Genomic DNA, 13,861 nt, shown 5'->3' with positions numbered 1-13,861 from the left:
CCCCCCCCCCCCCCTGCTGAGACAAAAGAAGTGCATCTTTGTTTATGGGGCCGGAAAAAATGGTAAAAGTAGTGTTTCTAACAAAACAAAGCAAAACATAAAGGCAGCTGCCTTTCACGCAAGAGTTGAGAAATGATGGCGTTGTCGCTGCTTTCGTTGAACCTCAAAAACATCTAATGTGCAACCTCGTGCAAAATCACAAGATGTCACGCTTGTGAATGACTCTCAGCTACCACCATGTCAAATTTCAGCTCATTATCTGTAACATTGACTCAGTCAGAGACACTTTTGTGTTGGCTAATCTTAAATAGCTGTAGCAGCCATCTTGAACTGAACTGACTCCAGAGCTTAATCCGTTGTAGACGTGCATCCAGTGATTGCTTTCTGAAAGTTTCATTAAAATCCATTCAGTTTTTCATGAGATATTTTGCTAACAGACAGAAAGTTGACTGACAACTAATGCCAAGATTTTAAGCAAAGATCTTGCACAGTGAGCAGTGCTCAGAGAGTACGTGTTGTTACTGACTCAGCTACAACCACACAAAAGTTTAGCACAATAGCTGTTAAATGGACTGATTTATCACAAGCTTTGTATTTTCTGAGGTCAAATGGCTGTGGTGGCCATCTTGAATTAGGTTGGCTCCAAAGGTTAATCAGTTGTAGATGTACATCTAGTGATTAGCTTCTGAACGTTTTATTAAAATCTATCCAATGGTTCATGAGACATTTTGCTAACAGACAGACAGAGTTAACTCTAAATAGTTTTCTGCAAAATTTTAAACGAAGATCCAATGTAATCTGTCAGCACTCAGAATATGTGTTGCGGATCAGTCTCTGCTACTACCACGCCGAATTTTACATCCTAATTTGTAAAACCGACTTAGTTATGACATGTTTTGCACGTTTTAAGGTCAGCTTGCTGTGGGGGCCATCTTGAATGGGATTGACTCCAAACGTTAATCAGTTGTAGCTGCGCATCCAACGATTACTTGTTGCAAGGCTCATCGAAATATGTCTTAGTGTTCTTGAGATATTTTGCTAACAGACACACTCACACACAGATCCATCCCCCCTGCCTTTGAGCCTACAGGTGACAATTAAAAGGCCCCTAAGCTTTCTTTTCTTCAGGCTCTCCCTTTTCAGAGGCGGCAGCGTTTTCCTCCTCCGTGCTCGGACACTCGCTCGCCTCGTCATCGTGAAATCTCAGTGCTTCCACTCCCAAAGTGGCTGCCAGACAGCCTGCTGCTTTGTAACCAGAAACTACTGCCTTTTTTTTTATAAACATATAATTGGATTTTCCTTCTTCTTCTTTTTTTTTTTTTTGGTTTCCCTTTCTGAAACACTGATGGAAATGTTTCGTGCCATTTTCTCCTGGCAGAACGTCTGCTGATATCCGTTTTCGTCTGTGCACCAAATCTGGGCTCATGAATCACAGAGCCACGTGCGCAAACCCTGTGAGTAAGGCCTGATGGAGATGTGCCATCAGGCTGGGTATATTTATATATATATATAAAAAAATAAATAAATAAATAAATCAAGCTGGAAGGTTGGAGAAAGACTAGAAGCAAACATTTGAAAACTGAACTTGTCGTGTCTGAGATCCACCGAATGACTTCACATTTCTCACCACGACAGAAAGGAGGACGTGTGTTTCGCTCACTTGTTTGGATTTCTCCCGTGTGTTTTGTTCGTCTATATGCCAAAATGATAATCCCAAGTTTAAAGTTTTTACACTGATCAATGAAAAAAAAACATTTTGCTTAGTATTTACATCCTGTGTAACTGTGAACGTCTCTGGCTGTGATGACAAGTTTACATGAATGTTGTATTTATTTGGGGCTTTTATTGATGTTTTTGATTTTTTTTTTTTTTTCCAGCGAGGAATGATCGCACAACTTCAATGATTTAAAACAAAAAAACAAGAACTGGGTGCACAGGTTGGAGTTTCTCTCTGATCCACACGGGGTCAAAATGATGCGTTTGGGCTCAAGCCCACAAATACGTTCACCTCAGTCCTTTAAGGTTCTGCTGCAGGTTCTAACGTGGGGTTTCAACTCGACATGGCCCAGGCCCCGTAAACCTCCCGTTAGTGACCACGATTGACTGCAGCTGGTAGGGTGTCTATGTCAGCAGATAAGGGATTGGTTTGACGGCACTCGTTGCACTGACCAATGCTCAGAACAATAAGTCTCAAGTAATCCGGTGCACATCCAGTAAGGAGAGCGGCAGATTGACACAAGCTGGGAAAGCCTTTTGGAGCCACATCTAAACAAGTTCAGATTTCAGTGTCAGAGCTTTAAACAAGCTGTGGAGACAATGCTAAAATTAGACCCTAATGCCCCCACAGGATGTGTAAAACCTTAGGTTGCTTGCGTATCTCAGAGCGGCACGAGTGAGATGTCTCCTCCTCCATAACGCCGATCCTGATTGGCTGGGTGATCTCGACGCTTGCGTCACCTACTTCTTTGAGTAGCTTGAGCCACGACGCAGCACCATTCAAGATGAGCACCTCTTGTCGCTTCGCCCCAGCAAGAAGGGCTGTCCGGTGGGACAATCATAGCGTTCGTTTCCATGCCTCACTATGGGGCAGCACAGTGGTGCAGTGGTTAGAGCTGTCACCTCCCAGCAAGAAGGCTGCAGGATCTCCTCCCCACCTGGGGCCTTTCTGGGTGGAGTTTCCATGTTCTCCCTGTGCTCACGTGGGTTTATTCCGGGTACTCCGGTTTCCTCCCACAGACCAGAAACATGCATGTTAGGTTCATTGTCCCTAGGTGTGACAGTGTGAATGGTTGTTTGTCTCCTTTGTCTCCTTGTGTCCCTGTGATGGACTTGTGACCCGTCCAGGATGACCCTCGCCTCTTGCACAGTGACTGCTGGAGACAGACACCAGCTCCCCACGACCCGGAAAGCACAAGCGGGTAAAGAAAATGGATGGATGGATGTCTCACTGTGGCAGGGGTGGCCAATCCTGGTCCTGGACAGCCACTATCCTGCTCCAACACAGCTGATTCAGTGGTTTAATTCCCTCTTCATGTTCTGCAGAAGCCTGTTAATCACCCATTGATTCACATCAGGTTTTATATTCCCTGGACCAAACTTGTAGGAAGTTTTCCTCAGAGGAAACGTAGATGAAGCTCACTGAAAAGGCAGCTCGAGCTCACCTGGTGTGGATCCTTGCTCAACATCGTTCCCCTCCAAGTCGCCGCCTCCTTTGCCATTTCGGTCACTGATTGTGAACCGAAAATAGTCCGACTGGTGTGAAGAACACGTGAGGAGAAACCGTATTAGCTGTTGTGGCAGTACTGAAAAACTAACCTCAACAATAGTCAGGTGCTCTGGTCTGTGGTGAGGCTGGAGCCGAGGAGGTTTAGTTAAATTAGCTCCAATCTGTGGACGGTGAGGCTAGTCTGCACAGGAGATACACTTTGAAGCGACAGGAGGTTTTTGAATGGTTCTGCGTTGTAGCTCAAGCTACTTAAAGGGTAGGTGACGCAGGCGTCGAGATCACCAGCCAATCAGGATCGGCGTGATGAGATAAATGCTTCTGAGGAATACACAGAGGGGGTGTATCCCATAGTGAGACCGCAGCCTCTTCCCTCTGACCTTTTTCAGCAAACCCTGACCTTGCAGCTTGTCCGATCTGACTAAAACGTATCTGTCGACGTGTCTTGTGCTCAGCTCACAGATGGTCCGGGAGCAGTATGTCACCACCACCGAGGGCGACGGCTTGCCCCAGCCGCCGCCCGACCACGTCTACAAGATCGGCATCTACGGCTGGAGGAAGCGCTGCCTGTACCTGTTCGTGCTGCTGCTCCTCGTCATCCTGGTGGTGAACTTCGCCCTCACCATCTGGATCCTCCGGGTCATGTGGTTCAACACGGTGGGTGGAGCTCACTCCGACGCCACGCGCTCCTCCTCCCGAGAACATCCTGCTCGCAGTTAGCAGCACCGCCACCCTAAAGTGGTAGTTCAGACGTTCTGGAGCCAGGATGTGTGAACAGATCATGAAGCTCACCTGTCTCACGTTCCTCAGTTATTTACAAAGAATTCTTTGGATATTTGCAAGAGCAAAAAAGCACCAGCAGCGGTTAGCTGTAGCATTTCCAGTACTGCCTTTCACAAGCAGTTTGTTGCAGTTTTGGACCCCAAGTGCAGGCAGACGAGCCGAACTTCAGCTGAACATGAGGCGTTAATAATTCGTTTTTGCTTAAACAAGTAGAAATTTTTTTTTTTGCAAAACAATGTTTAAAACTTAAAATGAGCAAAACATAACTAAAACCCGTATTTAACAAAACCAGAGCTAAAAGCTCAGATTTGGAAAATTGTAGCTAAAGCTGGAGCTAAATGCTAAAGAATGGCAGCTAAAAGTAGCAAAACTGTAGCTAAAAGGTAAAAGAGCAAAAATGGTAGCTGAAAGATAAATGTAGCAGAATGGTAGCTAAAAATTAGCAAAGCGTGAACTAAAAGCAGTAGGACAGTAGCCAAACCATAGCTAAAACCAAAGTTGCGGATGGTAGCTAAATGTAGCAGAAGAGTAGCTAAAAGCTAAATGTAGCATGAGAATACAAAGGCAGAGGAAGTACACTGAAGCAGATTTTAAAGACAGAACTGGTTTTTTAAATACTGAGATCTCAATATATTTCTGTGAGGAATTTTATTCCAACAAAAGTCAAATATTTAGAAAAATAAAAAAGTCACAAACAATCAAAATCATAGCTACCACCAACCCAGCTGAACATTTTCATACGTATTACGAACGGTTCAAATAGCACAAAATATGTAGTTTGAAGTCGTTTGAGTCCAAAAAGAACAGCTAGAAGTAACTATAAACAGGTAAACATTAGTGAATGCTAACTCAGCATTCTCGCTAATAAACAGCTGACTAGGCAGCAAGAATACAGCAAACCAGGAACAGAGGAACCGCCCTGTGATCAGTGGGAGCTGGGAGCTTCAGGGTTAGCTCTTATTAGAGGGTCCTCGGCTGTCTTAACAGAGCAGTGGCTGTCTCTCTTTTTTTTTTTCTTGTTCAGTACGTCTCGTCAGCTTTCTGTGTCAAGTCCAGATGGTAGCTCTGGATTGATGTTAAAACAGTGACGCAACAAACACACACACACACACACATGCTCTCTGGAAATCTTGCTTGTTTAAGTTCCACTGAAATGATTCTGCTGTAACTCTTTATATCCATATCCCCCCCTCCCCTCCTTGTTGCAGGAAGGGATGGGACTCCTACAGGTTCACTCTGAAGGGGTCAAGCTGGACGAGGGCGAGTCAGAGTTCCTTTTCCCTGTCTACGCTCAGGAGATTCACTCCAGAGAAGTAAGCTCATGGAAAAGCACCAAGGTCCCCCCACCCCACATGTCACCCCGCTCCTTATTCTCCCCGTCGTCCCCTCCTGTCCTCCAGTTGACCGTCAGACTGCTGTCTCACCTCCCTCGGCGTCACCTAAGCTTTAATCCGGACAGTCGGACTCTCTGTGGCTGCAGTCAGGGCCGCATATCTCCGACTGCACTCACTCTGTCTCTTTCTGTCGGAGGGACACGTCAGGAGAAACGGGGCGCTCGGCAGTCCTGCACTGCGCACGCTGGCGAGGCGCTCGGCTTGCCATTAACCTCGGGGATATTTGTGGCGGGGAGCGGTTTATGGGCTGCCTGCTCGCAGCAGATGGGAACACTTTGCAGCAGTTGTTTACATGTTATGGCTTCTCTTTGCTCATAGCAGCAATTTTTTAAAGCGTTTTTTATTTTTTTATTTTTTTTAACTTCACGGGCCTCATTAAAGACCCAGTGTAGTCCTCGTTTACCAACGGACTCGTTCTGTAATAAATCATGTTTTTTTTTTTGTTTGTTTGTTTAATGAGACTCGGTGTTTAGTGGAAAACCATTCAGTTTGGAAAGTCAGTAACTTTATGAACAGAAATATACATGGTTTATTGATGGGGCTGGCTTATTTCAGCGTATTATAAAAATACTGTAAAAATGGAAGCATGCCCAATAAAGACACGTTTTTTTGTTTTAAACATAGATGGACAAAAAAATGTAGAAAAAGGACAAAACAAGGATGAAGCCTGATCTGTTAGTACGTGCTGGGCATGACTCTCAGCTACTACCACACCAAATTGTAGGTCATTATCTGGGAAACCGACTGATTTATAGCCACGTTTGTGTTTGTGTTGGCTATGGCTGATTAGTTACGGTGGCCATCTTGAATCAGGTTGACTCCAGAGGTTAATGAGCAGTAGACGTGCATCCAGTGATTGCTTTCTGACCGTTTCGTTAAAATCAGTCCAGTGGTTCACGAGATATTTTGCTAACAGACACGCACAGATGGCTCACTTTTAATGGCGGTAGGCAATTTAAAAAAGAAAAAAGTGGTGTTCTAATAGGTTCACGTGAACAAATCAAACTACAGATGACAGACTTTGGTATAAACCAACCTGAGTCAGTACTTTAAAAAAAACATCACAGATATCTACCCCATGACGGCGCACGATCAATAAAATAATGAAGAGTCATCCTCCAGAAACCCGTAAAAACGTCTCATGTGGTTTGTGCTAAATCAAAAAGATATTCTGACCATGTGGAAGTGAAACGGTTAATATCTTACCTGATGTAGATAGCTCTTTGAATGACCAAAGTTTGGAGAAACACAGTTTAAGTCTGACAGGACTGATGAGCTAATGGCTAGTCTGAACAGAGCCGAGACTAAAGTGGATTCCTGTTGTCTTAAAAATGTCAGAGGTTCATCTACAACAGGTAATATCATAATTGTTCATATTTTTTCCACAGAACCCCACTTTAAAATGACCTGGAATATCCCTTTAACTTTCAAACCGTAGTTACGTTTGGCTCAAATTAATTTTTCCTTTTTGTATTTTTTTCTTTCTCTTGTTGCACCATTCAAACAGGATTCATGACAATCTTGTTCTTTTGGTTGTTGTTTGTTTGTTTGTTTGTTTTTCTGCCTCCAGGACTCGTCACTCGTTGCGCGCTCATCAGAAAACGTTTCCCTCAACGCCCGCGATGAGAACGGCAACGTCACGGGGAGGCTCTCTGTGGGTGAGGAGACGTGTCCACACACACACACACACACCTCACATCCATGTGATGCATGAGGGTGATAGTAAAGACATTGGCGGACCTGTCCTGCAGGGGCTTCTCATCCAACATTAACGGACTCGGAAGCCATCTGTCAATTCATAATCTCTTAGATTTCCATTTAAAAGCCATTAAACGCAGCGCTCGGGTCTCCGCCGTAGCTTCTGGATCGTTCCGTCCCGCACACGGGGCTCGAGGCCCTGTGGAGGGTCCATATTTGGACATCTTTTATGGCCCTTCCAATGGCCACGCTGGGATATTTTGTCATGAATAAAAGGCCACCAAATGACCCGGCTAATTACTGTGCTCCACACTGCCATTACTCGTCCTTGATCATTAAGCCGTAAAAAAGAAAAAAAAGAGCGTGGCCTGAAATCTCCGGGCCCCTCGGTGCATAAAACTGAAACACTTGTTTAGGGAAGACTGTGTGTTGGTTCACGGTCGTGGGTTAAACAGCTCAGCGGTAGATCTGCGTCTCAAAGGGGCGGCGGAGGCAGACGTGGGGCTACTTGTTCCCCGTGTGCTGCAAACACTTTAAATCTGTGCGTTTTCATACCCAAATACAACTTAAAGGGCTTGTTTGGTCAGTTTTGAAGTGATGATCTGTCAAATAGTTAGTGCCATACCAGCTGTGATATTAGCCGTAGAGTAGGAGTGTGGAGGGAAAGGACAGAAGTCTTCGTCCAGGCTAATGGCTAATGGCTAGCCAAACAAAGGCCTGTTTTTTAATCGTTTTTTTTTTTAGGCTTACAAAACAACTTTTTCCAGAAATTGTCCCTCAGTTGTGAAAGAATGCTGCATAAATAATATTAAGCCTCTAGACCAGGGGTGTCCAATCCTGGTCCTCGAGGGCCACCATCCTGCATGTTGTCCTTGTTTCTCTGCTCCAACACACCTGATTCAGTGGTTAAATTACCTCTGCATGTTCTGCAGAAGCCTGTTAATGTCACACTGATTCAAATCAGGTGTGTTGGAGCAGAGAAACCAATCTTTATCAATATTTATTAGAAAAAATACATAACTCAACCTTGGTTTTTAATATGTCAAATGATTCACATAGAAAAACCAATTAGGTTTTCCTAGAGACAAATTATTTAGAGTTTAGTACAAACATGCATGAACGATGAAAAATGGATCAAACTCAAAAAGACAACATTAGCATTTGTTTCTTATGCCTTTATTCTCTATGACCAGCTTATAAATAAGTTTTTTTACTAACAAATTTGATCATGACCCATTACAACAGCTAAAAGGAAAACCCCCACAAAAATGCGATCATTCAGCTACAAACATTTAACTTTAAAAGAAGAAGAAAATACAGAAAAAGAGGACGTATATTAAAAGCAAAAATAAAGGTTACTGAAAAAATTCAAACTTCATTGTCTTGGCTTCAGAGTAGCTGCCACGAGAAGCGAAGGAGACTCGATGTGTCACACAATGGAGGGGCCAGATCCAATAAAATATAAATGTTATCTTGGGAAGGGCCACATAAGATGCTAACAAGGGCCAGATCAGGCCCGCGGGCCTTGAGTTTGACACGTGGGCTTTACAATGAGAACGAATCGAATCGAGGAGGATAATAGATTTTTCGGGAACACGTCTCATTCAGGTGTTTCTGCTGCTGTTGCAGGTCCAAGAGAGGCTCAGGGACACACTCTGAACCTGCTCATTAACTCCCACAACGACCGCATGCTGTTCAGTGCAGATGGCGAGCAGGCTGTGATCGGGCCGGACAAACTCAGAGTCACAGGTACTCCTCATACGTAACGCGCACCTGTTGGCCGCGGGCTCTTGGACGTGAAAAGCGACGGGAGCCGCTGGCTTCTGGAGGCACACACCTGAGCAGCGGTCTGAAAGCCAAGGGCAAAGACAAACAAGCGCACGCCGTTTGTTTGAATCGTTCTGGTAAAAACGGGCAACTAAACTGGTCATTTTCCTCTTACCTGAAGCTCGCTTTAAAGCAGTTGTTATCGCCCGCCACCAAGAGGCAAAGAGTGGTGTGTTTATGCCTGTCCGTTAGCAAAATATCCACAGAATGGATTCTAATCGCAGCATGTACATCTGAATCTTTTTTTTTTTTTTTTTACGACAACCTAATCCAAGATGGCAGCCTTTTACAGGTTTTCAGCCAAAGTTTGGGATGGCAATAGCCGAGAGTAATCCCCGCCTCGTGCCGTGAGCACCACTGATCACGTCGTCTTCGCCGTTAACCCTTGCACTGGAGCTCACTCTGTCTGTCTGTTAGTAAAATATCTCCTGAGCCGCGGGGCACATTCTGATGGAGCTCTCAAGAAAAGTGATCTCTGGATGAACGCTCACAGCTCATCAGCTCCCGGAGTCAAGCCGATTCAAGATGGCTGCCTTAGCTCAGCCAGCTTTACACAAATATCGAGCTATGATGTCCCGTGGTAGCAGCTGGGAGTCGTCCTTGGCTCGTGCTCCGAGGTTTTGCGTCACGTTATTTTCAACACGAGATGATCTCAGCCTAAAACTCTGGAAGAAAAGCTGTTTTTTAAATTTACTGTAACATTAAGGTGCACAACAAATATTCTGCTTAATTCAGTCGCCGGCTAACTTTGAGGACAGCGTTTTGGGTCAGAACAACTAGCTGCGTCCGACTTGTGTCCGTGTTCCCGTTGACAGAACCCTGAACCGGTTTTCCCTCGTCGCCTCAGGCTCCGGCCTGTCCATTAAGTCGGCTGCGGGCGTTCGGTCCGGAAGTGCTGACTCTGGAACGGCAGCCTCACGGGGGCCGCGGCACAATAAAGCTCGCTGAACCGTGGAGGGGGGAACATGATGTTCCAGTAGCTTCATTTTTAGACCCGTGGTGAGTCCCAGGCTTTTTACCATTTCCTTCCAGATGTGTTTTATTTGCTTCAGAGCTTTGGTGAAGTGTTTGCACCACCCTCTACACCCTCTAACATTTTTGTTTTTTTACTCTCAGAGCACTCTGACATTCCTTCAGCTTTTTTTCTTATGTTTCTTCTGTCTAAAGGACACTTTGGACAGAAGGAATCCATATCGCCCGCCGCCTTTCATGCCAGAGTTTTAAACTGAGATCATCTTGTAGACGACGTTGTGCTCCATCTCATGCAAGATCTGTGTAAGATCTCAAAGTGCGTGATGAGGATGGCTCTCAGCTACTACCACACCAAATCTTAGCCCAAAATCTGTGAAGCTGCCCGAGTCGTGGCCTTTTATGTGCCAGCTATGGTCAGTTAGCTAGCTGTGGCTGCCATCTTGAATGAGGCTGACTCCAAACGTTCATCAGTCGTAGAGTTTTATCTTACAGTATGACAGATAAAACTGTTGAGTCACTCTTTTTCTCGTCCGTCGTCTCAATTGAGTAAAACACGTCTTTTTTCCCCCCCAGCATGTGGATTCAAAGTGTGTCTGTTTGTCCACCAGGTCCTGAAGGAGCTCTGTTCCAGCACTCAGTGGAGGTCCCTCTGCTGAAATCAGAACTTCTCAAAGACCTGAAGTGAGCACTTCATGTATCGCTGTTTTTTTTGTTTTTTACAAGTCATGTGCAAGCAATTACGAGGGGGAAACTCCGAACACTCCTTCCAGTAAAACGCACTCACACATTAGCCTTAAGACGAAGTGGAAAACTTCACACCTTAACTAAATCATGTCCAACACATCCTGCCGCTCGTCACATTTCTGTGAGTCGGCTTCTAAAGAGGAGACGCGTCTCATTGCAGGATGGAGTGCCCCACTCGCTCCATGAGTCTGGACGCACCCAAAGGGGTTCACCTGAAAGCTCTGGCCGGAAACATCGAGGCCGTTTCCAACATGGACGTGATCCTGCAGTCAAGCGAGGGGCTGGTAAGAACACCACTTAGCGCTTCTCCGGGTCTGTTCCCAGAAAAAAACAAAAAACCAAAACGTGCTGCGTTGCACCTCTGTCGCCTCCCCGTGGTCACACCCGGGAGTTTTCCATTTGTGGTACATTTACGTCCAAAGTATGTTAGATACTCCACGCAGCAGCAGCATTTTTTTGGTTTTCAAAACTTGGTTTTGTTTTTATTCAGCCTTAAAATAGGCGTTCAAGTTTCATCTGTAGCCTGAAGTGAGGCAAATTAGGAAGTAACCTGTTTAATCCCACATTCTGTTCATGATAACATCTTTATACAGTAGGTTGCAAAAGTACCCTCCCCCCATCCTCACCCCCTTTGGTCATTTTCCTCTTTTGTTGCCTTACAACATGGAAACTTACTGGACTTTTAGTTCGATTATTAGTAGAAATACAGAAAATACTAACAGTTCGATAAGGGCATTCTGAAATAACTCTGAAAACATGAAGCCTTAAGAAGTAACGTTTCCGCCTGCGCTCCTCGTTGTGCAGCTGGTGCTGGACGCCGAGACCGTGCGCATGCCGAGCCTGCCCCTGAGCAAGGAGGGGGTCTCTGGAAGCACCCAGGGTCTCTACGAGGTCTGCGTCTGTCCCAGCGGGAAGCTCTTCCTCTCCAAGGCGGCGAGAACTTCCACGTGCAGCGACAATCACGACTGCTAGACGCCGACAAGGCCCTCCCCCCTCCGCCGCAGGACGCAGCTTCTGGGAGGCAGCAAGCACAACTGTCCGTACGGAGCCCCGGTTTGTCTTCTTCTGACATCTTTATACCACAGTAGATCTGCAGTGATCCCAGCAGCACAACCGCCTGCTGGCATATATGTCACAGATGCCCTGAAACACAACATTTTACAGTTGCGTTTGTGTACATCCAGCTAGTCATCTGAATCGATTTGGCTCTAAGCTGTAAATTTATGTTTTTTTTTAACACATGCAGTAACATGGCTGGGCAATGAGGAGCTGGCAACAGCTTACATCCTATGCAATATTATCTTGTGGTGCAATAAATGAAGGGAATGCATATCAAGGACTTGGTAAACTGAAAAACAAAACAAGCACCCGCCCTAAAAAACCCCATTTGAACGGGAAGAAAAAAATGGTTAGAAATATTTATTTTTGGTTTATGCAAATCCTTCTCCAAGACTCCAAGCCCTTGGTATGTTGTGTTTTTTTTTGTCTGATTTGGTGTTTAGCATGTTTTTTTTATTTAAATGGTGAGGATGGGGGATAAAAGCAGGAAAATGTGGCTACACTTTGTTTTTGTTGTAGGCAAAATTCGGAGACCTTCGCCGAGACGGACTCTAACGGAGCATTAATTCAGCGTCTCACCGGGCTGTTACTGTTGGCAGCTGAAGGAGTTGGAGGCAAAATTGTGAGGGAAAAATATGCAAAGTTTCTCTCGGAAACCCACTGATTGGACATGTTTGCATGATTATAAATATTGCACAAACTCCTGGTGAAATTTTGGGCTCCAAAATCACTGAGCAATTAACAAGCCACCGTCGAAGACCTGCAGCTGGATGAAGACCAGGCTGACATCCTCGCTGGCTGGGTCACATGGTGCCTGTAAAGTCCGGTTCTTATTATCCGCTATCAGAAGGGACTAAATACAGGTGTGAGCAGCCTAAATTCACACTGAAGACGTTTTCGCTAAAAACCTGCTGTCACACTGGTTTAGCGGCACGCTGTGCATCCTGGTCTTTATATCAAATGAGGTTCGCATCTTACCGCCTGGTGTGAACGCTCTCAATCAGAATCACCACCAAGATGGATGTACAGCGGCAGGTGTGAACGGGGCCTCGTTGTCTCAGTCTCAGTTTAGTTTCCCAGCTGGCCAGCCCCTCGCAGAGCTGGCTCGCATTTCTCGCACCTTTTAACCACCGGAAATGAAATTCTGCGACTTGTTTTAGGATGGAAAATTTGGTGCGCACATTTTTGCAAAAATCACATTCAAAATGTCAAGGCATTTTGGAAACGCCGTTGCGAGTAGTGTTCGCAATTTCTCGCCAATCAGCAGCCCGGTGAGACGCTAGCTTCTGGAACAAGTTCAGGTTTGCTTTGCTCTGATTGCTGAACAAGTTTGAGGTTAAAATATCAGATCTCGGTGATATCATTAATTTTGTATCATGTATTCCTACCAGTTTATACGTCGGTGTATGTGTGGCCTGTGGTGGATTTTGCTTGTTTTTTTAGATTTTTTTCACGAGCAAGTAGTTACGCAGCCTCGAGACTATTATTTTTTGTTCTTTTGCAAGTAAGCTGATCTGTTTTTCCAACAACTTCATATGCAGCCAGTGTGATAACAAACAATAACCTTTGACCCTTTGACCACAAGAGCATTCAAAGAAGATAATATAAGTTTTAAATTTAATAAAGGGTACTTGGAAGTAAAACTATAAGGACAATTCAACATGGATTCCAGCTGCTTTTGTCCTTTTTTGGTCAGATTTACCTTGAATGTGTTGTCTGTCTTTAATCAGAAAATGCAGGATGGGTAAATGAACATTTGTCTCCGTCGTACGAGCGAGGTTCTCCGTCCGACATGTCAAAAAAGAGACAATATTTTGTAACGACGGTTTTTCGTGAGTGGCATTTGTGTACGTTTCACAGCTGCTTTCAGCGCAGACATTACGTTGTGAAATTACCAGCTGGTATGCAGTTCTCACCTCAGGTCTGTCATAACTGATGGGATTGTGATGTGTGTTGATTTTGTATGTTGAATAAACTTTGTTATTCTAACGACCCATCGTGCATAAAAGTACATTTTCTGAAGTCATCTTGTGGTTTCATCTGAAAGTGCACTAAAGCACTGTTCACCTCTTTCCTAAACTATGCAGCTTTAGGATCCACTGATTCATACTTTCTGCTGCACATAAGATGCATAAAGAGACATTTTGATGTTCGTCATCAC

General features: G+C 44.9%; 1 protein-coding gene across 2 annotated transcripts in view; it reads left to right on the top strand.

Annotated features, from left to right (window-relative positions):
- sgcg (sarcoglycan, gamma) overlaps positions 1–13,694 on the top strand; it is a 17,453-nt gene extending 3,759 nt beyond the window's left edge. For both annotated transcript variants that reach the window (XM_025006784.2, XM_017420036.3), the window contains 7 exons: positions 3,679–3,880; positions 5,215–5,319; positions 6,971–7,058; positions 8,728–8,847; positions 10,506–10,578; positions 10,802–10,925; positions 11,446–13,694. In XM_025006784.2, coding sequence (XP_024862552.1) covers positions 3,686–3,880; positions 5,215–5,319; positions 6,971–7,058; positions 8,728–8,847; positions 10,506–10,578; positions 10,802–10,925; positions 11,446–11,613 — 873 coding nt within the window. In that variant the 5' untranslated portion in view covers positions 3,679–3,685 and the 3' untranslated portion in view covers positions 11,614–13,694. The remainder of the gene's footprint in view (positions 1–3,678; positions 3,881–5,214; positions 5,320–6,970; positions 7,059–8,727; positions 8,848–10,505; positions 10,579–10,801; positions 10,926–11,445) is intronic.
- The last annotated feature ends 167 nt before the right edge of the window (positions 13,695–13,861 follow it).

Source organism: Kryptolebias marmoratus, linkage group LG2, assembly GCF_001649575.2.
Source record: "Kryptolebias marmoratus isolate JLee-2015 linkage group LG2, ASM164957v2, whole genome shotgun sequence".
Lineage (NCBI taxonomy): Eukaryota > Metazoa > Chordata > Actinopteri > Cyprinodontiformes > Rivulidae > Kryptolebias > Kryptolebias marmoratus.
This window is presented reverse-complemented; position numbering and strand designations above follow the sequence as displayed.